Here is a 27556-nt window from a genome sequence, read left to right as displayed (position 1 = left end):
AGAGAACCATGAAAGACTTCTCGGGATTTTGGCCCGCAATACAATATGATTGTTTCTGATGCAATAATATTTAACCATAAACTAACTATAAATTATTATTTCCATTAATATTAATTATGATACACGTATTCTGCGTATATTATTCATTAAAATAATAAAAATAAATACTTTTTTATTAAAAATTATATTTTTTAGATAATCTACCAACTGAATACTGACTACAATTTACATTAATCATTATATTTACGTCGTGTATAATATTATTTTACAAGATATGCGTAAGTACTAGCAACTGACGGGTGTATAACAGATAGATAAGCACATTTTATTTAAACTGTTTTTTTTTTTTAAGTTTGTAAATACGACCAAATGTTTGAAGTTCACAGACGTGTAGAAAGTGTACTCGCCATCTTATTAATGTGTCCTTGCTAGTATAATATTTTCATACGATAAAAAATAATTTTTGAACTTAAATATTTAATAATATCATTATTTAGTTACGCTATGAATTTTCTTAAAAAGTACATAATATACATGTAACGTATATCGGGTTACATAGGGGTGAATTCAATAGAGGGCGAATATGGCGCATGCCAAAAAAACTCCTAAAAATAGATTTTTTTTATGACTATTCTGTATACAATATATTGAATTTTTGATTATTTTCGTAATTCATTACAACTATTAACTAGATTACTAGAATATTATACAATTATGAAAAATTAAATAATATCATTTTTTATTTATTATGTAGTCACATGTAGTGTGTAAGTATATATCTGTGTTCCGAATTTTTTTTTTATATTATACGTTCCTGAAGGCCAAGAGCCAACATACTTTTTATTGATTTTACGTATTATGCTTACAATTCAAGCAGCTTAGTCGTATAAGTAAAGGATAATTTTGCGCCTCCTCCGTTAAGCATTTCTGAATCTACCCCTGGGGTTATATAAACATCAAATAAATATAATAAGTTAGTATAGGTAAATACAATTAATTTTTTTGAAAATCATGGCAGAAGTAATAGTGTAATATATTTAATTATCGCTATATGGGCCTATAATCGTAACTGTAAATACAGTTCTACTCACATAGAACTATCAAAGTTTGTTGGAAAATTTACTTAATATATATATATATATAGGTATATGTATAGTGTATATATTAAACACTATACACTATACATGGTGCCCTTAATTTGTAAACTATATATACTGTGAGTATACCTAAATATTCATGTAGGTACCTGCCTATATCATAATGAATAATGATAATGTTATTGTACATTATGTACTTATCACTATACTAAAATGGTTTAATTTAACTTTTTTATTATTTTTGTTAGTAAATAAAAATTTAATCAAACAACTTTTCGATGTTATTAATAAAAACAATTAAAAACTTGTTTATTCTAATATATTCTGAAATATCAACCCTATACTAAACAGCATGCTACAGTAAGTAATGGTACTGTTTAAAATAAAATGGAATAATTTTTGAAAATTAACATTTCGACCCTTTTTAACTTGTCTTTATGTAATCCTATATTATAATATCCCGTGTGTTATAATATTTTTTTCCTTAAGTTTAGATACGGATAAAAGTTAAAAACTAAATTGTATAATATGACTGCCGTCGTAGTTTTTCATTATATTTTCAAATGTATAATATTAGGTAAGCACATATTATCTAATACCATCTAATATATTATTGCATGCCAAAGTTTTCAAGTTACTATTTATAATGTGAACATCTCAATACGACTTAATATAAATGTTAATTTATTGTTCTACGTCAACATAAGTACAACGAAAAGTTCATATAAAATAAATTAATGACAAATCATATATTTTATACGTAAATTTATGGCATCGAAAAATGTCAACAAGCTATGAGCTATGATATTTTCAGGAATTGGCATTCCAAACACATTATTTTCCAACAGATGACATGTTTTTTTATATATTATGTATGCATTAAGTAAAACAATAAAAAGTGTGATGTTTATTTATGTACTTATCCTTCTTACTTAATAGGTATATACTTCAAAAACATTTAAAGTAGGGATTAATGTTAACATACAGCAAGCTATTGTTTATACTGTAGTAATAAGGTTACAATAATAAAATATTAAATGAATAAATTATATATTATGTGTTAAAATTTAATAAAAAATGATATCGATATTTACTAACATCGTTTTTTATCGAACAACTTCATACGTATAAGTCACAAATTATTGAAATATAATGATTTATATACAAAAAAAATTGTAATACAATTTATGCCTAACCTAGCGAAAACATTAGGTACCTATTATATTTACCTCAAAGAATTTTTATTGATAAACGAAATACTTAGTACACGCCTTTGATCTACACGTATTTTTATAGTTACTTTACACAACTGTAACGACTTTTTATTTAATAACATTTAAATTTTTTTTTAAAAAGTAAAAGATACGATATAAAAATATTATTTTTGTAATAATTTGAATGAATATATTCACAATAAAATTATTATTTAATAATTTAATATCAATATTTAATTTATATTTAATTTTTTTTTTTTTGTAATTCTACACGTGTGATAAAAAGAACAAAACCCATCATAAAGGATTTTCACTTGCCTTGATGAAAGTGGTATTAATTTATATTAATTGTCTAATGGTAAATTCCGTTTAAATAACTTTTTAATAAACTTATTTTCGTAGTTGCTTTTTACGTAAAATATGACTATAACCGAATCATAAACAATTATTATTGTGCTAAAAGTTTACAATTTTATATTTTAAGCGATAAAAGTTTGAATTGTCAATAAAAAATGTAAAACACGAACATTTTAGAATAACTTTTTGTTGAGATTAGCAGCAAAATTTCAATTTTTATACTTTGAACATAAAACTTATGCATGATAAAAGATTCTGTTAACATTTTACTTAAGATAGATAACAAAATATGTAAAAACATATTTAGGTTCGTGATTTTTCTTTTTTAAGCGTTTTTAATTATTAACTAAATTGGATATCCGTATTTTTAAACGAAAAATAATTCACAATAACATAATTCAGTTTTTTAAATATTCAGAATAATAAGTTTAAGCTACCTACAACTAACCATAATCAATAATCATACCATTATACGTTTTACTATTTCAGTATTGAACTTATAAGTTTTATCGTTATTATAGGTATACTATGTTTTTGTAATTCAACCTAACAAATTCATAATACTAGTAATAAGATAAAATAAAAAACCTTTATTCTTAAAAGTAGATTCCGACCTTCGCATCTCTTTTACTTAGAATCGTTGTTTAGGTAATGGAATTTAAATTCATCGCATCCATTGCAGTGACCTACCAAACTATTAAAGTTATACTCCAAACATACTATATTGTATAAAAGTGAGTTTCTCTCTCTTTCTTTTATTTATTTTTTATTTATTTATTTTTTTTTTTTGATAATAGAATGCTAATTATTATTAAACAAACACTCCACTATTTCAATAATTTATTTGAATTATTCTATTTCAATAATAAATTGTAATCATGTAATCACTATTCACTGTAATCAATTATTCATCATTCGCACAGCGTTTGTTACGTTAATGTCCGGTTGCTTATATATTCAAAAACAAAACACTTTTTTTTTATAACTACCATGAAATGTAATCGGTTTTACTGACGCATATAATATAGATAACAATCAGTATATCATATACAGTATTAATAATTTTAGAAATTAAAACACGGTCATACGTTTATAAATACATAATATATAATATTATGTATGTATAATATTGTATTATAACACATATTGAATCTTGGCATAAATTTATGCAAACATGATGTACAGTTTCACAACTCGAAATATGAATTATGCACAATTATGCAATGTATTGTGTTATTACATATCGACTGCAATAAAAATATGACGATAAGTCTAAAATGAAGAGTGTAAGTACAACGGTATTTAAAATATTATAATATTCCATATTATATATCTCTTATAAAAATCGTTATTTAATCATTCTGTATACAAACTAATTTATTTATATAGTATTTATTAATTTCTACCGTTTACCGACAGTTTTTATTCGGGTTACATTTTTAACGAATTAAAATAAATTATTAATTACTTCTGAGATATAATTATTGCTCTTTATTAAAATAAACACTTAAATCGATGGATATGCATGTAATCGTACAATATTATGCTTTAATTGTAATACTCGTTTTACTGTAAATACATAATATGCTCATATTAATAATTAATTTGTTTAACGATGTGCACGTGTGAATACACAAGGTTTATCGGTTTATGAAGTTTTACATAAAACGTGAAAAATTTTCTCGTCAATATTACTTAATCCATATTTTCGTATCTATAATAAACTACTCATTAAATAAATATTTCAAAAAAATGTTGATTTTTAATTTTCTTAGCAGTTCGCGTTTGATTTCAACGAATATGATAACGTACAATAATTATTTAGACATCACAAGTAGTATAGATACTAAATATGTCATTAAAGTGTTATGATTTTTTATAAATAGTAAAATTAATTTAAATAATTTTTAAGTATCATATTTAAAGAAAAAAAGAGAGAAATTAGGGAAAGTAGGTAAGTAACTGCTTTGCTATACAGTAGGAATTGAGTATGTCTCGTCCTTGAGTAATTTATTGAAATATATGACGTGTTAAATTTGAATTCAATGATAAATAATTCCATACAACATCCAAGAAAAGAATTCTTAGTAAAGAATATTTGACATCGGATAAAAAAAGTATGTTATTACTTATTAGTATTAAATATTATATTTCATGATATAATTTATTGATATTACTGTTAAAGTAATTATTTAATTTTACTATCAGTATTATTACGGTAGATGGATTTGATTTTTCCTATTTATTATATTAATAATTTTAAATTATTATATTAGTATAAGTATTTATTGTATATTATATTAAATATAATAATAATATCAAAAATATTTTAAACTGCGTTCAATTTTCAAATAACAGTAAAGTAATTAAAATCGTTTTTCTTTGTTTAAATATGCATACTACTATCGTCCAAATTCAAACTTCAAATGACTTTAAAACATCGTGCTTATATATTATTTACATTGTTTGTATTCAAAACTAATAATATTATAATATGAAGAATCTTTATTAAATTTGTATACTTTAACTATAAAAATTAAACATTTTATAATTTATTTTATATTTTACTACAAAATAATTTGAAAATTTTTTCATACCTTTGTTAAAATTTAAATTTTAAGTGAAAATAGTACATATTTATTTTTAAAGAATTAAAGTAGTTTTAGTAATAATATACAAAGAAACTTGTTTTGCACTTAAACACTAAGCAAAAATTTGTTTATCAATAAAATAAAACTAGATTAGTTTTAATCACTATCGACAGTTAAAAAGTGTGTTCTTGTGCAGTTAAATAATTGCGTTTTGGTATAAATAGTAATTTATCATTATTACCTACCCGTGAAAACGTAACGGATGTGAAATATAAAAATCAATCTACCATTTCATATTCTTTATAATAAATCATAATAATTATAACGCATACGTGAATTTACAGAAATGTCGGTCGAGTTCACTGATGAATGGATGAAAAGCGTCGAATTTGCTTAAATGACACTTGATTATTTAAGAGAAACTCGTAAAAGTGCAAATGGTCATAATAAAATTGCGTACTTGTGTATATCAAGAGCTGTATTCTTGTACGTCCATGTCATTCATGTCATTCAAACACAATAGTTATTAGTACACGTCACTCTGTCTGTTTAATATTACCCCTTGTGTTTTGATTACCATCCACAGCTGGTTTGACACGTTCGATTTTCCGGAATTACAGCTCAAGATAACTCAATACGAGGCTCGACGCAAGTTCTGTTTTGTACGTATTTTTTTTTTTCATTAAAATTATATGGTTGATATTATCGTCAAACAAATGTATGATAAAGAGCCATATACGAAGTGTATAATAAACATTTTTCTCTCTCTAAGCTTTCTTGCACACGTTTTAATAACCATGCATTGTAGTTCTCAAAGCATGATCATTTTTCATTTTCAACAAATGATTTTTGAAATTTGTAAATATAGTTAAAAATAAGGCAATTTTTTCGGATTTTTAAAGATCTTTTGCAATACTGAATGTGCGACTTGTGAACATAAATAATGCGAAGAGAAAAATAAATTCAAGTATAATAAATGCTAGGTCTGATATTACATCCATTTCATATTTTTATAAAACCATTTTTAAAGACTATTATTTAATTTGATATCAAAAATTGAGTAACTGAAAAATTATTCGTTTGAATTTTGAATTAGGTACATAAACACATAAAAAAAAATTACAGTAAAAAATGGGAGTTATTTTTTTCAAGTTGATGTTACTACAAAATAATCCTTAAGTTACACGAAAAGAATTTAAAAATATAATCTTCCAAAATTTGAATTTGAATATGTTGTTACACGAATACTTGAGGGCGAACATGCGTATTTCATTCAAACACAATAAACATGTGTTGTGTGTATTATGACAAAAGTATACTTACATAATATATTTAATATATTTTCTAACTATTGGGAATAAAACGCTTAGGTTTATAGTTTTATGTTTAAGTAATATCCAGAATATTAATCTTAAAATGTATATAGGTATTACAGTAGGTGTGTATTCAGAAACATAATATTTTATTCTAAATGCTATTCCCTCGACGTTAGCAAAAGATCTTTGTTCGAAAATCGCGTAGTGTTTGGAAAAATATGTTAGAAATAACATGAGTTCGAAAATGTATTATTATTATTATTATTATTATTATTATTATTATTACTCCAAACGTTCTGACTATATATTTGTTGTATGCGTTAAATCAGTCTCTACGTGCCACTATAGACCATAATTTATTCCCGGTGAAAAGTGGGTTTTTTTTCCTTTAAGACATCGTGGGTCCTGTAGGTCGCAAAAGGTTTATATTTTTTTCTGATAATGTAAGTATTCTTTAAATATTTTGAGAATGCCTGTGTGTTTTCATTATTGGAAAACAGTATTTTTTCCCTGTCTTCATCGACTTAAAATGTTTATTCAATTTTTTTTGTTTCGTTGAATATTATTAAAAGAAACAATATAAATTATCTCTCTTAAAAGAAGAGACGTTACAGTGCTTTCAGATGGTGATAAAACAAATTAAATTCTTTATTTTTCAAACATTTAGTGTATAAACCTTCTGTTTTTAATGTGATATGTATTATATATTTTGACTTTCGAGACTTTAAAAAAAAAACTTAGGTAAGCAAAAAAATAAAATAAGTCATTGGTAGCATATAGTTAAGTGATTTTGCGTAAAATTAATTTGTTTGGTGTTTGAAATTGATATTGCATAAATCTTTACAAATAATTTTCATACCTAGGTACTGAAAAAATTTTGAATACGAACCTGACCTACAATAATGATCTTATGTTTTCTATTTAATAACAAATTCTAACAGATATGTTAAAATACATCCTACAAACAGCATTAGAAATCGTTATTGTTATTATTTTGCATGACAATTTTCACCACAATTAATTATTATGGATACATAGCAGTATAATGAAAAAAAAATTAAAACCTACCTCTAAGCAAACAGATCCCAGTTGGAATTTCACTACTATAATACCCATATAATATAACTATACTGTTGCAACGTGCTCTGATACTTATATTAAATATAAAATATATAAATTACATTCTGTAGCCGACAATAACCACAACGCTAGGGGGCATAACAAACATCCCCATAATTATGCTAAGGGCGAGTAGTTAAGCAAGTAATGATCGAGTATAGACCAACAATTTGGGACCTAAAATGAAAGGTAAAAGATAACTAATCAAAGGTATCATCACACGTATGCTTTCTACCCGCTAGAAATAATGGCTATATGATTGCTATTTGGTGAAATAAGTGGATGCGTAATTACCCACCCGGTAGAATATACTAGGTGCGTAATTACCCACCCGGTAGAATATTATAGATACATAATTGACGCACAACATCGTTCAGATAACGCAAAGCGTGGGAAGAAGCGGATGCAGGTGCAGATGACCATTAGGGACCAGAAGGTACCGCGGGAGTCCCTGTATGATATATAAGGGGGCCCAGATTAGGCACAATTCAGACGTGATCCACCAGAGTTAGCGCAAGCACCTTCACGTCACCCAGTTTAATATTTTATGTCTCCTGGACTTAGAATATTTTCACAAGTTTTATTAAATTAATTAATTGGACTTAGAATAATTTTAAATAAAAAACACTTAGAATAATTTCGAGAGTTCAATTATTTCACAAAACCTTTTCCAAATCGACATCATTCAACTGATTGTACGTGGCACGTTACAAAATTTGGCGCAGTCGGTAGGATTCTTTCAAATAAGAATTCTTTGGACGAACAATTTTAATTTTTTCGAACTTAGAAAATTTTCGGGAAAAATATTTTTTTTCCACTTCGAAAATTTTTCGAAAAAAATTTAAAATATATCCACTTCGAAGAATTCACGGAGGCACATTCGGCAACGAATCACTGTTGAAGAAGACAACTGCAGAACGTCAACTTCAGCGACTCCGAAAGAGAAAGAATCAACAAGTAACACCACGGCTCAGCAATCAAGAAGAATGGAAGCATCAACTCAAACCATCGTTGTGTAAGCATAATTTTTTTTCTTAATGTAGAATAATTTTAAGCGTCTAACTCTGTTCGCGTCTCCTTTGGAATTAAAAACTCCATCGTATAAGTTACTTTTAATTGTGAAGGTGTATATATATATATTCCCCGTGAAACATTAAATAAAATATCTTGATAAAATTAAATAAATAATTTAAAAAGGGAAAAATTTAGAATAAGCAATAATAAAAAATAATAAAAAAAAAAACGCAACGATTAAATAAATTTAATATTTTAATAATACACTTAGATTATTTTTACGCATAAAATTTTTATTCAATAATAAAATAATACAACTTTATTTTAGTTATAAAATATATAAATATTTCAAATATAAATAATTTTTCGAGGAACAAATAAATAAATAAGAATATTTTTTTTTAAGAAAAAAAAGACATAAAAATTTTTTCAAAAAATTAATAAATTAAGAATCTAAAAAAAAAATATATTTTATTATTTCCAAAAGGAAATACAACAAAGTAACATAAAGAACTTTCAGAAAAAATAATAAGTTAAAAAAAAAATCAATCAAAAAATTAATAATAAAAATATTTTATTTTTTAAATATAAATAAAATATTTTGACATAGAAAATTTTTCAGAAAAAAAAATAATACTTTAAGTTTTAAAATAAAATTTTATTTTATTATTTTATTTATAAAATATAATAGCAGAAGAATAAAATTTTTAAAAGAAAATAATAATAATAAATTTTATTTTTAATATAAAAGGAAAGAAAAATTATTTTAATTAATTTAAACATTTTTTTTAATTACGAAAATTAAATTATTTTATTAAAATTAAATATTTTACAAGAAAATTATTTTTTTTATGCGAAAAAATTATTTAAGATAAATATCGTAAGAATAGTATAAATAAATTTATTTTTTTTTAAAAAAAAAAAATAATAAAAAAAAAAAGGAATATATTGTTAAAAAATTTATAATTAAGGGGAAAATATTTTATTTAAAGAAAATTATACGTGAAGAATACGGAAATAAATAATTATAGAAAAAAAAATTATTAGTGAATTATACGTCAAGGAACACGCAAGAAAAAAAAAAAAAGAAAGAGTTATTTTGTGAATTAAAAAGAATATTAATTGAGAATTTTATTGAAGGCAGTTAAGACCTTATTTATTGAATTATTGGGAAGGCAAGTAATAAGTCCTTATACATATTGAATTTATTTAGGCTGAAAAAGTGCCATATTTTAAAAAGTTGATGAAAGGAATTATTTTGGGGCGGATTTGAGCCATATATTGATAAATAAAAGTATTGAATTATTTTAGGCTGAAAAAGTGCCATATTTTAAAAAGTTGATGAAAGGAATTATTTTGGGGCGGATTTGAGCCATATATTGATAAATAAAAGTATTGAATTATTTTAGGCTGAAAAAGTGCCATATATTAAAAGTTGATGAAAGGAATTATTTTGGGGCGGATTTGAGCCATATATATTGTGAATTAAATAATTGTGAATTTTATTGGGCCGAGTAGAGCCGTATATTGAAAAATAATTGTGAATTTTATTGGGCCAAAAAGAGCCGTATTGTGAAAAAATAATTGTGAATTTATTTAGGCCGAGAAGAGCCGTATTTAGCGATTTTAATAATCGGAGATTTTATTAGGCAGAAATAAGCCGTGTTATAATTAAAAGATAATTGTGAATTTTAATGGCGAGAAAGTCCTATCGTGTGAAAAAAAAATTACTTGACGTATATTGTGAATTTTAGAGAGGATAAAAAAAAAAATCCTAGGAAAAAAATAATATAAAAAAATTATATAGATAGAAATAATTGGGGGAATAATAAAAATATTACGAGAATTTTATAATAAAATAATATTGATAAATATTTTAAAGAGATTAATGTTTGATTAATAATTGAAAAAAATATATAATAAAAAAAAATTATTTTAAGAAAATAAAGCGTATTTAATTTAAGTTATAATAAATGAATACACAAATAAACGTATGAATAAGGAAAAAGAAGAAAATAGTTATAGTGAAAACGATAGTAATAGTTCGGAAGAGGAAACAGATATAACAAAAGAAATCGGAACTCAGGTAGAGTTAAATAAAAATATTGAAGTAAATAAATTAGTAAACATAAGTATAAATACGAAAGAGGGTAGCGACTCTACACAGGGAATTAATAAGGAAAAAACAACAGGGAAAAGTTTGTTAGATACTACTGTTAGAGAAGACTCAAATACCGGATTAGAACAAAGATTAATAGGGTTACGTAGTACACCAAATTTAGTCCACTCAGAATTAGGACCAGTAAAGAGGAAGCAAAGAACAAAAATGTCTAGTGTGAAGGCTACAATTGAGCAGGTCACTGCTATGATACCAATTTGTGCCGATGCAAAAGACGTTTGTTCGTTCATACGGGCATGCGATTATGCATGTGAGGCCGTAGATAAAGAAACTATACCTTTATTAGTGAAATTTATTAATACTAGGATTACTGGCAAGGCTTTAGAAGTATGTCGGTATAGGGAAACCAGTGATTGGGAAACTATAAAAAAAATATTAAGGGGGGCTTTTGAACAGCAATTGTCACCACAAACATTACAAATAGGATTAAATTCAGTTCGTATGAAAAATGACGAAGATGTATTAACTTATACGGGTCGCGTAGAACAGCTATATTATAATTTATGTAATGCAACATTGGCAAATAAAACGCCCGAAGAGGCGAGAATTTTAAGGCAAACTCTAAAGGATCAGGCATTAGCAATTTATATAAACGGGTTAAAAATGGATTTACAAACAATATTACGAGCTAGGAACCCAGAAACTTTAGAACTGGCAATGCAAATGGCTAGGCAGTTGGAAATCGAATTTAGTTTTAACAAAGAATTACAAAATAACGAAACTAAAGTAAATCAGAACGGAAATAAAAATAATAACGGAAATCGTTGGTCAAATAACTATCAGGGAAATAATCCAGATGGACAGAAATTCGGTTATAAGCAAAATTATAATCGTGGTCAGAATATACAAAATCCGAATAATTATAATAATTTTAATCGTAATAATAATAGTCAATATAATAATAATTATTATAACAGTAACGTAAAGCCGATAACTTGTAATTATTGCAATAAGATAGGACACGGTAGTGTTAGCTGTTATAGTAAGCAACGGGATGAACGTAATGTAAATCGGACGAGAAATGGTCAAGTGTCGAACGGGAACGGCGTCCGTTCGATCAACCAAATAACGGCCGTAACGGAGGAGTTGTCACTCAACGATGTTTCACAATCGTATCAGTAATTAGTGAAAATCATGTTACATTACAATCACCTAATTTTAAAACAAATACAATAGATCTTCTTTTAGACACCGATAGTGAAATCAATTTAATAAAAATAAATAAATTAACAGGCGAAACATTAGTAAACAAAAAAAAGGAAAAAATAAATTTAAAAGATATTAACGATAAAATAGTAACTACCATAGGCAAAATTACAATAATATTAATATTAAATAATAATAATAAAATAAAAACAGAGTTTCATGTGGTCGATAAAGAATTTCCAATACCGCAAGATGGAATTCTAGGTCACCACTTCCTGTTACAGAATAACGCGATAATAGATGTTGCGAATAATATATTAACAATAAATGATGACACTCGTCGCTAATTAAATAAAATAAAATATGTTTTACATATCTTAAACCACGAACGGAAATGATAATATCCATACCAATAGCTGATCCGATAATGAAAAATAAAAATATTTTAATACAGAAACAAGAATTAATACAGGAGCAACGTATAGAATTAAATGTAATAAAAGAAAGTGATCTATAAAAAACGTAAAATAAAAAAAAAAAAAAGAGAAACGATAAAAATTTAAAAGTTTAAAATATATATATACACTTAGATTTAAGAAAACATACTGTACGAATAAGTTACTATTGGGATATGGAAATAAATTTGAATTGTGGGGAACTTTATAGATTTTGTACTACTAATATATTATAATAAGTAAAAAAAAAAATATTATTTGTATTAATTAATTTACCATATAAGAAACTATTGTAATCAGCACATTATACTAACCACATATTTTATTGGAATTATCAAATTAACTATAATCACTATATTGTACTATTTACTAACACTATATTTTATTGTAATCACAATTATAAATTATAAGAAAACTAACCAACATATTTAAAAATATTTAATCCAACCATATAATCATTAATTATATTATAATCAAAATATTTAATCAAACTATTTAACCATTTGTAGATGTAATCAACCCATATTTAATCAAAATTATATATACAACATATACATCATATATTCATATTATATAACGAAAATACTTTAAATGTAAAAGCATACAGAGAATTGTAATGTATGTCTTATATCAATGACTTGTAATCGATTATTGTAAACACTATAATATTGTAATAATTTGTAATTTAACTATTTTGTACTGAACTTTGAAAGATTTCTGTCTTTGAGACATAAACCTTTTTTTTCGTGGGGAGGTGCAACGTGCTCTGATACTTATATTAAATATAAAATATATAAATTACATTCTGTAGCCGACAATAACCACAACGCTAGGGGGCATAACAAACATCCCCATAATTATGCTAAGGGCGAGTAGTTAAGCAAGTAATGATCGAGTATAGACCAACAATTTGGGACCTAAAATGAAAGGTAAAAGATAACTAATCAAAGGTATCATCACACGTATGCTTTCTACCCGCTAGAAATAATGGCTATATGATTGCTATTTGGTGAAATAAGTGGATGCGTAATTACCCACCCGGTAGAATATACTAGGTGCGTAATTACCCACCCGGTAGAATATTATAGATACATAATTGACGCACAACATCGTTCAGATAACGCAAAGCGTGGGAAGAAGCGGATGCAGGTGCAGATGACCATTAGGGACCAGAAGGTACCGCGGGAGTCCCTGTATGATATATAAGGGGGCCCAGATTAGGCACAATTCAGACGTGATCCACCAGAGTTAGCGCAAGCACCTTCACGTCACCCAGTTTAATATTTTATGTCTCCTGGACTTAGAATATTTTCACAAGTTTTATTAAATTAATTAATTGGACTTAGAATAATTTTAAATAAAAAACACTTAGAATAATTTCGAGAGTTCAATTATTTCACAAAACCTTTTCCAAATCGACATCATTCAACTGATTGTACGTGGCACGTTACACTGTCTTCTTGTATTCAACATTACACATTTTTATAACTCTAGTCTTAAAATGTATTTTTTTTTTAACTTGTTAAGCTAGTATAGAAAAAGGTGAGTAAGTAGGTACCACTCTGCTCTCTGCTACATAATAAGTGTCGAGAGGATCATTTTAATGAATGTATTAGATCGCAATTCAAAGATATATTATTGTTTACGTAAAACGATTCTGAGCGGAGACGATCTGTCAGCTTATATTACTAAGTAGTAAGTACATTTCATGATATGTTTTTTGATATTGCTATTTAATTCATTTATTTTACTTTTAATGATAAGGTAGATTGATTTTCCAAAACATATTTACAATGTGTAATATTTATATACAAAAAGTAAATTTGGTAGCAACAATTTGGTAACCTAATCCATAACATTAATAACGTGATGGAGAAGACCTACCAGTGTGAAAACCTCAGAGTGATAGAAAAGAATTGTTTTCTTTTTAACTAAAAGTATTCACTACTTTTATTATAAGTGGATTTGTATGATTACCTCAATGAGATCAATTGCACTCCGAGTATCGCGTTTCTTATTTACATTTTACGTTAGTTTTTTCTATACACAATGTTTTTATATTATCATACAGGAAATATTGTAATTTTTTATTTTACATCTTTCACATAACTTAATCACTGTGATCCTTTTTATGTGGTACTTATTTTCATAAAACTACATCATTCCCATCAAAAATGATAGTATTTTATTTAAGATGTTTCTTTTATTAAAAAACACTAATTGAGTACACCAATAACTTCAAAAACTGTTACATTTTTTAAACATTTTCTTTTTATTATTTCTTTATTTTAATAATTATTAAAAGAAGATTCACTTATATGTGAAATCTGCGGAGTAACATGATTAACAGACCATATTATAACCTACAGATGAAATGCAATAAATATAAAAAGGAGCTCGAAGAATGTAAAATTCTAAACATCTTAAGTACAATGTTAGAGTATAAACTTTAAAAAAATCAAATTATACGATAAAATTAAAAACGAAAAAACAGTTATACGGTACGTATCGACTTGGACACTGAATTGAAGTGTTCATTTTAAGTTCAATGATATATCTCTGTATACGAAAAATGATTTTGAATGGAGATGGTATGTCGGCTTATATAACTATAAATTTAATGACAATATGTTTTTTAATATTTCTATTAAAATTATTTATTTTACACATTTATTTTACAGTTGGTTGATTTAATTTTTACAAAAAACATTGAATTTATTATATCATTAGTATTAAATTATTTTAATAAAATCAAATATTATATAGGTAATTCTTACTAACTTATGAGTCAATATTATTTTACCGTCATTGTGAAGAGGTTTATGACATAAATATGTAATATATTAAAATAAATGTAAATATTTTGAAAATATTATTGTGTATAATAAAATGTATAATGTACGTAAAAAATTTAAATCCCTCGTGAATGATGTATTTGAATTTTAACGAAATAATATTAACACCGTTATTCATTATTTAATAATATGTAATTTCGTCCAAATTTAAAATTGAATCACTTGTGAGTTATGAACAACATTGAATTAGATACTCAAATTTTAGATATAAAGATTCAATATTTTATAAATTGCCAACTCATTTTTATGGTTTTTATGTATTTTGTCATAATTTAAATTACAATGCTTATAAAATAATTGTACCATGTGTTTTTAATATTTTTACTTTACGATTTATTACTTTAAGTGCGATTTATGATGAAACTTGTACTTCAAATTTAAGATATCTATAATTAAGCTAAATCAAAATTAATTTAAAATAACTAGTACATTATTCATACTAATTTAAATAGCTATAAATGAGACATTTTACGGTAATATCTAATTTTGGAGAAAATTTCAATTATCTACAGTTATTGATTAATTTATTGAATGAAGTAAACAAAATATATAAAAAAAGCTCGTTTGACATGATATAATTCAATATACGATTGAATAAACAATTTCGTAAAAAATAAACTTCAAACGGTTCTATAAAATTAATGAAACTTCTCGTAAAATTAATCTTTTGTTAAAGGTTGAAAAAAATTAAGAGAATCTTGAACTAAACTTTCAAATCTTAGATATAAAATTAAAGAATGCAAAAAGAATACAAAAAAAAAAATACATTGCAATATAATTTGAAATCGTTGGAATTTTAACGAGTTTTTCAATATTGTAACATGAAATACACATAAAATAACTTGTCATATTTTCGATATTTTTTAAATAGTAGATGAACTGTTTATGAGAAACCTTGTATTAGTTGTATTACTTTTTCAAATATTTTGACCTAGCTATACATTTTGACATTTTTAAAATAAAACTATAAAATACTTTGAACATCTAAAGTATTTATAAATAACTCAAAAAGAATCGGAATATTTTTGAAAATTTTATCACGTATAGAAAATGGCATTATAAACATTTGGCAAAAATTTAAAGTACCTACCAACGGTTAGTTTGTTGAATTACGATAAAAAAATCAAAATTTCTGATATCAAGTATTGGTATTGGATAAAAACGCCCATTATTCCATAACTTCATTTATTTTTCTTTATATTTATTTATTTTATAGTATTTTATTGCCCCAAAAAATTATAACAAATAAAAAAATGTATATATGTATATATATATCACTGTAAAATCAATACATTTGTCATTTTATTAAAAATCTAAAACAATTAGTTTAATCAAAACTGTTTATAACTAGTTTCCTATGAAACCAAAGTTTATTTTAGCTCAATAAAAAAAATGTTAAGCTTTTACTTGTTTGATGACAATTGACAACATACATTTTTAATTCTTTATTCCAAAGTAGAATATTGTTCGAAGTACTTCGATACATAAAAACCAGATCTTATACGAATAGTTTATGAGTTACTCATAAGGTTGGGAATATAAGTTATACTACCTATAGGTAACAATTGTAATGGAGAAAAAAAAAAATGTTCTCATAATCGAAAAAAATATACAATATCGCACTTAAAATATTTATTTTATTTTATTTTAAATACGTTTTAAACCAAAATATATTTTTTTACTAAATTTAAAAAAAAATTGCAGAATTATATAATTTCATAATTTGAATCGAAAAAAAAAAATATTATTCTCTTTTATTTTTCCGTCTTCACGCTCAATCTTGATTTTACATCAAACAGATTTATTTGATACAATTGATATATTATAATATTCGATTAGGTAAAAATTTCAATAGAACGTTACAAAATAACTTTTTAAAATAAAAAAATAAAATTTAAAAATTTGATGTGAAGTACATCGAAATTACAGCCCTAGTGCCCTTAGTTATAAGTATTTTAATTTTATAAGGATTATGGACCACTTCACAGCCCCTCTGTAGTATAAACCTTTTATACTCTGTAAAATATTGGAGACTGCTATACTATTCTTCTCAACATAAACTTAATATACTAACTAAACATAATATTCCAAAATTGTTAATTTTTATACATCCAAATATTCCAAATGATATTCTACTTCAGAAAATGCATATTTTCGTTAATAGCTTATGAAACAATAAGTATTTTATATTATTTGAAACACACCATTACGTACATTATACAATATACATGTATATGAAAAAAAATCAACTAAGCAAGAAGTAGTTTTAATGCCTTAATTATCTCCATTACTATTCAATTGGAAATAAAAGATTGATATCAATAGAAGAAATATACTTAGCAGTAAATAATTTTATACAATTACCCTTCAGATAATCTTCCCCAACCCTTTCACCCATAAATAATACCAGTAACCTTCAGGTATGATCTACGTCTATTATAACATGTGCTGGTATTGTAAATATGTACAAATTACCTAGATTGATGCTATGTAGACATGAAAATATTTTGTAAGTAGATTCAAATAAAAGTTCAAGAGACAAGAGTACTAGACAATGAAATATTTTATAGTTGTTTGATGAAAAAATAAGAACTTATTTAAAATTAATCCATAAAGTAAAATATTTAAAAACAATAATTTAACATTTAATTAATTAAATTATATTTACTAAGAATAAAAAAAAAATAAATATATAAATTGAAAATTTCCGTGGCACGCTATAGACTGCCTTCTTATATTTTCAAATTATTTCATGCTATAAATTATTAATTAATAACGTTTTAGAATTTAATAGTTTTTATGTAAATTGAACTGTAAAATAGTTTTGAATGTGATTTCAATGTATAAGAGTAATAATATACGTGTAATAAAATAATAAAAATTAATTAAAATATTTAAGTATATTACAAAAAAATAATTTATTAATCATGTTATAGGTAATTCTATACATATTCACCCAGTTACTTTATACACATTTAAATTTAAATGAATAAAATTATAATACTTCATTTTCAATCAAAATAAGTAATGAATTATTCGTAAACTCTATGATTTATCAAAAATAAACTTAACAGCTTTCATTATTTATAATTATGTTAAAATCATTACAATACCAATATTACGATTAAGAACTTATTATAGGTATTCGTTCAAAAATGATTACTATGTCGAACAATATTCAATCATTGTAAATAATTTCTATAATAATTATCAGTTTTGGAATAATCGGTGGGATTATAAGAAGACATAATATTTAATGTTTTTAACAGTGATTTCAAATTATGCAATACAAACTATAATATAATAAAATTGAACTGTTAAGATACTTACCTGCATTACCTATTTATTTGTTATTACAACTAATACTGTATTTTGCACGGATAATCATTATACAAATAACTAATAAATGTAAGTTAACCGTAATTTACCTACGTTTATGAAATATAATTATGAGGTTTAAGTGCACAGTTAATTAAAATGCAAATATCATCCTTTGGAATCAATTTACCGCATGCCCTTTAATCACGCCAGTCATTAGTTATTTATTGAATCTATATTTACATACTTAAAAAGAACAGTCATGTGTGTATACATATATTAGATACAGAGCGCAGCTTACGTTTTAGAAATATACCGCGCCTCTCCTAAATATTTCATCGGCAAATGAATAATAAATATTTTGAACACGTTTTTTTTTTTTTTTTTTTATCGTACTGCAACACAATCAAAAAATATACTCACCGCCATTAAAAATGGAAAAATAAACCGTTCGAACGTCATCACTGCTTTTGGGAAATCATATAATCTGGGGCGATTGCAGCGTCGCTATTCTATTTCTAATTAGATTCGAAAATAAATATATAAAGTGGAGTGTTAAAATATTATTATACCAAAATTATGATTTTTTTTTTTTATCGTCTGGGTAGTTTAATATTATTTATAGTACTCACAATGTACACACTACACACACGAACGATGTATATGGTACTATTGTAGAGGGCAATGAAGTATACTATAACATTTTATTACATTTATTTATCTTGGTGAGAAATAAAATCCGATATCTTGATATACGAGGCGCTTTTTAATATAACTTTGGAAAACGGCTTTAAGGCGGTAGAGAATTAAAATTTAATCGCACTATATTATTTTGATTTTGTTTATTTTGTGTATTATACAATATTATTAATATAATTGATAGTAAAAATTATTTATAAACTCGCATTTATTTATCATTATATTATATAATCTTACTCCGAGTTATCAGCTACTATTATGATTTAGGAAATTATATTTGAAATATTACAGTATTATAGAATTACGCGGTAACTGTAGTCTGCAAGACTGATTTTAAAATACATAATTTTTTTTTTTAACAAACGTGTAAATAATAGGTAATAGTGGTAATACTGAATTACTGTCTCTTCTTTACAGATTAGGTTATAAGATATTATTATAAGGTATACACCTACGTATATAATACGTAAAGAATATGGTCATTAACTATAAGTTTACTAGTTTAAGTAGACAGTAAAGTTATTTTTTACTTTTTACCTTAACTACTTTCATTAACTGTTAAAATAACTTGGCTTTTTTTGATTAGCTTAAAAATAATCCATCAAGTTAATGTAATTTTTTTTTTTTTTAATTGTTGGTTTTAATGGTCTTTTAATGTGCATTAAATATCGGTATACGCGGTTTTAAACAAAAATAATCTAATTCTACGTATAATTTCTGTTATTTTTTTATTAAAATAATATTATATATAGTTATAGGTAAAAAATATTTACGTGTTCCACAAAATAATCGAAAAATAGATACATTTTTTACTTGATATTTGTTCCCATTTTAAGCTTAGCAAGTTAAATTTATAATTTATTTTTATTTTATTTTTTTACTTCAGATTTAACATTAATTTATAACTTTATTTAAAATAATTATTTTCATTTATTGCCCAACTTTTCACGAACTTTGAAATGATAACAAATAACTTAGGTACCTAATACTATCTACAATGAAATGAAAAATGGGAAGAGAGAATGAACACTTGAAAATATATCGTACATTTTGGATATTATAGGGTAAAAAATATATTTTTGTAATACCGTATTTGCAGGTACCTATGCGTATTATATCGTATTTAAATGAATATTTGACGATTCGATACGATTACGTCGCAACCACGCCACTACTTGTATACAGAATATAATATAGGTAAGAAAAAATCATCAACCATCACGTCACCTTATATTATAATAACTCGGAACCGTTTAAGCACGTGGTTCAAAAATTTAAGCGCGATTCAAAACTCGTCATGTCATATAAAATCCTATTTTTCTGCAGGTTGGCATATCAAAATGTGATCGTAAAAATTTTATTGCATATACTAACGCTATACCAAGATTACCTCGAAATCGAATTTTTTCAAATGTTGATCGTGTGATTTTAAATTCTAGCTAGACTGCTGTTCACTGTTTTCAAAACCGGTAGTGTTCCGCGGACATATTATTAGTGGTCCGAGTATGAAATGCTTTTTTTCTTTTTTAGTTTCACGTTTTTTATTTTATTATTTATTTAGTCTCGCACTCTCAAAAGTTGAAGACTTAAAGTTTTGACAAAATTAAATTCAGTTGATACTGGCCGATTTTAAGTCTTAAAAAGATTTGAATTCAGCGGGAAAATGTCTATAGATCGTACGGAAAACTTTAAAAAAATTTAATCTCAACTATTTGCTCTTAAACTGTAATTGGAAAGTATTGATTTGTGGATTTTATCAAATCATAATGATTGCAATGAAACTAAAAGTTAAAAACGGAAAGCGTCCCCCGTACGGTCTGTGTAGACATTTTTGTGTTGGATTCAAATCGAACAAACACGTTTAACAGGTGACTTTAAAGTTATCAAAACGGTGTAAGACGTGAGTCGGGCCATAAAATTCGAACGGTGAATTGTATAATAGTCGCATTCGAAATTTTTACGACGTAAAAGCACAGATTCCAGGCGGCGGCGGCGACGACGTCGAGATCCGAAATCGCCTAATCGTCGACCCTCAAACAACAGCCATACCGGGCCCCACCCGTTCGACGTGTATTCAATCTTATATAGGTAGGACGTCGACAGTTTTCGTGAAAATCGTTTTCCGCGAGGGATCGGTGGCCGTAAGCACTGATTTACAGTGAAACTTTCAGTGAAATTTTTTATTGAACGAATTCCTCTACAATACGAATAACGTCTACGAGACTTTGTTGAATAGAATAGTTTCATTGTATTAATAAACGGTGACGATTTTATCGTGAATCGAGATAACATTATTATAATAATATCGGAACGGACACGAAACGGACACGCTGCAGTTATTGCAGTAGTGTGCGAGTCCCTTTTAACAAACGGCACCTCGCATCGACAGTTGCGCCGCGTCGTTCGGGTCTTAACCGCTCGAATGACGCGGTAACCGCGGTACAATATTATTATTATTATAATATATAATAATACGAACGCGTCATATATATATATAAAAGACGACGAATGCAAACCACACGACGCGTACCTATATTATAATAATAATAATAATATGTAAACGGTATTACAACAACAACTGCGTACTCGGGTATTGTGTCGTGGGAACGAGCGACAGCGGCGAAATACTATATTATTACCCGACAGCGCGACACAACGGCCCTATAAACACAATATGTACGTATAATAGGTACGACGGGGCCCGACAGCGACCCATACATATATATATATATACGCGCGTCGCGTATAATATTACGATCGTCGCGGCTTGATAACTACGACGTTCTATAGCGATGAGAGCGACGTCGCGGAAGCGGACTTATGTACACCGCACCTCGTCGGCTGCTGCGACCGCCAAACGCGCATGACATAATATTATATTTTAATAATAACAATACGACGGGCGGCGATAATATAATAATAATACAACGCGTATTGTGACGCGACGTTTTTGCACCGGAACCGTAGTATATATATATTGTAAATATACGTATAATATTATGTACTCACTTCCCTCGCCATCACTCCATAGTATCCTCGAGCCACGCGGTTATATCAGGGCCCCGGCCACTCGGCGGCGTGACGTTTGTCCGAGGTCGCGGTCGACGGCGGCGGTACCCATCACATCGCACCACCTCCGATGACGGTCGCCGCGTTGACGGTGGTCACGACGGCGGTGGTGTGCGGTAGCGGTGCCGGTCGTCGTCGTCACGACGATAGTGGTGATGGCGGTGGTGGTGGCGGTGGTGGAGTCGTTTTCACCGCCGTCACCGTCTCTCACACCCGTCCGCGGACCTGCACCGCCGCTTGTGACGTGTGCGTGCGCGTCGTAGGGCGTCGCGAGTGGTGCACCGTCTGCAAACGAGACCGTCACGATGTCGTTCGTTATAATAATAATAATAATAATAATAATAATATATTTATAAATCAGCGCGGTGACGATAACCAAAACAATCGTCCTCGTCGTCGTCGTCGTCGTCATCGTCGTAATAACAACACCGTCGCGGCGCGGAGCGTTACGATGTTATTGGTGAAAATTCGCGCGGGGTTAGGCATTCGCGGTAAGTCTACAATATTATATCGGGACACCGCCCCGCCGCCGCCGGGATCGGGCTCGGGCGATTAACAAAAAAAAAAAAAAGTTAAATATTTGTGTCGTATTATATATGATAATATAATCGCAGGCCGTACGTGAGCTTTTTTAAAGGTTTCGATTTTCATCAAATTTTCACGTCGATTCGTGTGTGTATAGGTAGGTACCCGACGACGATATGACCGTGTGGATATTTGTATATTGTATAGTGTTTACCTACACGTTTAATAAATTTGTATATATATATACATTACAGCGAAGCCCCTTTACAGTGGACGTCCGCGGGGAATTATGAAATGTCCACTATATAGGGTGGTTCTATCGGAAAAAAATTACAAAGTATATAGTACAAAAAAATTGGTTATGCGTATATAGTACACACACACACATCACGATCGGTATTAATTATTACGTAAATGTGTTTATTATGATTATTTATATAAAATAAAAACCGACGTATTATTATATTTACTGTATTCTGTAATAATATTATTTTAATTTTAATTTAATATATGTTTTGCATAATGATAATATTACTGTAAGCATTCGTATTTTATTATAATATTTATACGTTTAATACACGTATTATATTATATAATAGTATAAATGCCAACGGCCAACGCATACCGGGTATATGATCGTATTGAAATTATTATACGAAATTATTATTGTGTTACATCGATAGCACAATGTGTCCCTAGTTATTGGTATTACGGTATTCCGGTGTGTATCGGTTTTACTGCAGCTTTCTGGTACGCATGTATACTGTATTATACGTTTGTATGTGAGTATTGATACACTGTACACGATATAATGTAACAATAATTGAAAACTTAGAAATTTGTTCACACGACATAAATAATTCAATTCTTTTAAGGCGGGTCATTTGGAATTGGCTAACCAGAAACGATCGGTCGTGTTACTAATGTAAGTATAGTGTATTTTATAAGTTCGGGGGTGTGTGTGTATCCTATATATATGCTTACTAAACTAAAACGTTCGAACTGCACTAAAGTTGCAAAACACTTGAAAAGATAATATTTAAACTGCACTCGGTCAATAAAAAGGTATAATGTTATCGTCTTACACTCAATTCGCGCATTTTTTTAGAACTTGTAAATATTAATGTTAGTTGACAACAGCATGTATAAGTAGGGCCGATTTTTTTTTTTTTTTTTTGAAAGAGGAGGAGGTCCCAAGAGGCGCCGGAATACTACAAAATGAGAGAGTCCATATAAAGTGGTTTATATATATAATTATTCAAATATAACACAAAGCTAATATAAATAGGAATATGCACTACAAATTAAAACCATAACTTAAACAAAAATAAGAATAAAAATTTATATTCGATAGTTAAGAACTTGTACAATAATCAATTTTAAAAATGAAATTCATAAAAAATAAATTTCGAACTTCGATGATTTCATGCTATGATAGTATTGTGATGCCATACTCTTTTAAGTACTGAAAGTGACATACTTAAATCATTAAATTTTTCTCAAGTAGTTCAATTTGCAGCAACGAAGTTTAAAAGTGTATTAATTAACTATTTTTAATGTATTATACTTGTATTATATATTTTTTGTGTTAATTATTTTAATAAAATGAACCATACTTTTGATCAAAATATTTTTTCAATACATTTTAGTATATAATTATTAGGTACGTGGAACTGAAAAATAATAGCCATTATTAAGGGTTTAAGGATAGGCTAAGGGCTTTCAAAATACTAAATCCAGCAGTAAGTGTGTATAGGTCGAACGATTTAGTATTACCTACTGCAATAACGTTATTACACAACGTAAATAAATAATTTAGAAACAAACGTTAATATGAGTACATAATATTTCATGTTATTGTTTATACATTTTAATTGGGTACATATTAGGTAATATTTCAGTTTTATATCTCTTTATTAATGTTTTTTTTTTTTTTTTATTTTAAAGAATTCTTTCATATGATTTTTTTATTAGTTTTGAAAAATAAACATATTTGTATGTTTTTATTTTTTTATTTTTAAATTTTAGATATATGTTATAATTATGATATACCTAGGTACCTACATAATGTGAGTAGTCACTAAACGTTACCAGTTTAGCTATTAAAAAATACGAACTATTATTCTCTCGACCGTCAATAATCGTCAACAATTAAATATGTTTTATGTAGTGATCGGAACGAGTGCAATTCAAACATTACCTTTTTTAAACTGAGTAAAAATCGAACATAACCATTTTTGAACTCGAGTGCAATATGAACATTACCTTTTTTCTGTCTCGAGTGCAGCTCGACATAAATAAGTGCAATTCGACCCGTCGTCCGTCACATACTGGTACTGATTCTGATACTGCGATACCGATATCAAATTTAAATACTATAAACCCTACAAAAAGTGTTTAAACTCGGCTAATATAGCTTATATATAAAATATCTATATTGGCATTGTAGCGACTTTTAGATCGGGAACGTATTTAAGGAGGTACTTAAGAGGGTAATTGAAGGTGCTCTAGGTGGAAAATTTCTTTAAAAAAATAGGACCGGTAGCATTCTTTACACGATCTACAACAATCGCTGTTTATCGTCATTTGTCTATCAAAAAACACAAAAATAAAATTTGTAACCATAACTGCTGTTTCGAGTAAAATTCAAAAGTTTATGTTTACTTTATTTATGAAGTATAAAATTCTATTTTTTATCGTGTTTGGTAAAATATTGTTGTTGCGGTCATAGATAATATAGAACTTTTAGGTTGCCACCACTACACAGTTTGAAAATCAAAATAATTTATTTGATTTTACGAATCTAATTTATTATTACAAGTTAGGTACCTATACATAATATATAGGTATCTAATAATTAGTTATTTAGTATAATATATATAGTGTACTATACAACAATATAGTTTGTATTTTGTTTCAAATCATATATTCTGTAAACCACCGTCGTATAACACGCCCGACGTAACCATCCTCGGTGGGTACCCATACATATTATTATATAATATTATGTTAATTTCTTGTTATAGGATGATGCGAATTGCCTACGCCCGACGAGGACCCGTCCTTTCGGTCGTACTTATAATAATAAACTTAATTCTAAATAATACTATGTTAATCTAATAATATTTGTCACAGACCGTACCTAATTTCGGCATATACATTATATACACACGCCTACCAAACCATCATCGTTACGATTACAAATACCGCGTACATACTCGTATATAATAATACGTAATAATAATCGAATATAATAGCGCACGTCGTCGTGCATAATCATATTATTCTGCAGACGCACAATCGTTATATACCATATTATATTATTATTATTATCGTATCGTATCGTATCGTACATCGTTTGTCACGGTATACGACGTATACTCGCAGGGTACTCGAAGCTGGCGTTTTCGAAAAAAAAAAAAAAATTAAAAATATATCCGACGATAGGTTCTGTCGGATCGCGAGAGACGTGCGAGCGAGAGTGCATCGCGGATGATGGTCAAGCGCCAGCAGCCGTGAAGGTCACACGGCCTGCGGTGGTACGATGTGTATACAAATAATAGAACTACGATATAACAATATAATAATATACCTACCTAATATTATATAAGGGTGGTGGCGGTCGAGTGTAAAATTCCAAAAAAAAAAAAAAAAACAAAAAAAAAAAAAGTATATATTTATTTAGGCGGAATAATAGTATTTTATGTGTGCTTACGTTGTGCGTGAGTCGGTCACGGCGCTACGACAACGGCGGCGGTGACATGTGTACCAGCGGCAGTAGCGGCGGCCCAGTAGCAGCAGCAGCGGCGGCAGCCCGAGCAGCACCCGTACAGCAGCCGATTTGTTGGCCGGCCGACGGGATAGCGTGTACTGCGGGGCCGCGGGCCGTGGCCGCCGCGTGTCGAGCGCTCGTCACGGCCGGCGGCGGCGGGGCGGCGCGCGCAAGCTCGGGGGCGCGGTGGTGCCGCAGTGCGGTCACAGGTGACGAGCCAAAAGTTCTCTCTCGGGTCGACCGCTCTCCAAGAGCGTCCGCCGCCGTCTAGATTGTCGTAACCCCTACCGCCGCCGCCGCCGATCGGGCCGCCCGTCACATCCGCCGCCACATCCGCCGCCCGAAGACTGCTGACGAAGATTTTCGCCGCTCATTTTTTCGATTTTGTTGTTTCGCAGTTTTTTTTTTTTTTTTTTTTCGTACGAGTTTTTTCTCATCGCCTTTTCAATACGCCGCGATATTATAATAGCCGCTAAATAACTATAATTAACCGTAATAATAATATTGTTAATATATATATATACCCACCGTCATCGAGTTAACCGATGTAACGGTAATGGATCGAAAAAGTTTTAATAAGCGTAATCGTTTAATTGTATACTTACATTGTGTACACAAAGGTGGGAAGGTGGGCAAGCGAGACGAAAACGAAAATAATTCGAGTCTACTACTACCGGAACGTTATGTTTATAAGTCAATTTAGCAAACAAACAATATATAGATATTATTTAAATCGAAAAGTTTGAGTTGATTTCGAGAAAAATAACACAACTCAGGTAGTTAGAGGAGTGTATTAGTATAATTATTTTTATCATTACACACGTCATAGT

General features: G+C 27.9%; 2 protein-coding genes across 3 annotated transcripts in view; one reads left to right on the top strand and one right to left on the bottom strand.

Moving 5' to 3' along the window:
• The window catches only part of LOC114124433 (integrator complex subunit 3 homolog), an 81909-nt gene extending 55072 nt beyond the window's left edge, over window positions 1-26837 (bottom strand). The window contains exons 1-2 of one of the 2 annotated variants that reach the window (XM_050205571.1): window positions 26670-26837; window positions 22370-22714 (exon numbers count right to left, since the gene is read on the bottom strand). In XM_050205571.1, the coding sequence (XP_050061528.1) occupies window positions 22370-22381 (12 nt within the window). In that variant the 5' untranslated portion in view covers window positions 22382-22714; window positions 26670-26837. The remainder of the gene's footprint in view (window positions 1-22369; window positions 22715-26669) is intronic. The other variant, XM_050205570.1, reaches the window with a different exon arrangement.
• LOC126551652 (uncharacterized protein DDB_G0289917-like) lies at window positions 9724-13866 on the top strand. Its single transcript, XM_050205572.1, has 2 exons — window positions 9724-10045; window positions 10144-13866. Exon 2 carries the CDS (start codon window positions 10702-10704, stop codon window positions 12007-12009), a length of 1308 nt encoding a protein of 435 aa, XP_050061529.1. The 5' UTR covers window positions 9724-10045; window positions 10144-10701; the 3' UTR covers window positions 12010-13866.
• Window positions 26838-27556: the final 719 nt, after the last annotated feature.

Source organism: Aphis gossypii, chromosome X, assembly GCF_020184175.1.
Source record: "Aphis gossypii isolate Hap1 chromosome X, ASM2018417v2, whole genome shotgun sequence".
NCBI classification, from domain to species: Eukaryota; Metazoa; Arthropoda; class Insecta; order Hemiptera; family Aphididae; genus Aphis; species Aphis gossypii.
Note: the sequence above shows the minus strand (reverse complement) of the source record. Positions and strands in the feature narration are given on the sequence as shown.

Bases quoted from the DNA above. Each gene is read 5' to 3' on its own strand.
- LOC126551652 (XM_050205572.1), top strand. From the start codon at position 10,702: ATGAATAAGGAAAAAGAAGAAAATAGTTATAGTGAAAACGATAGTAAT.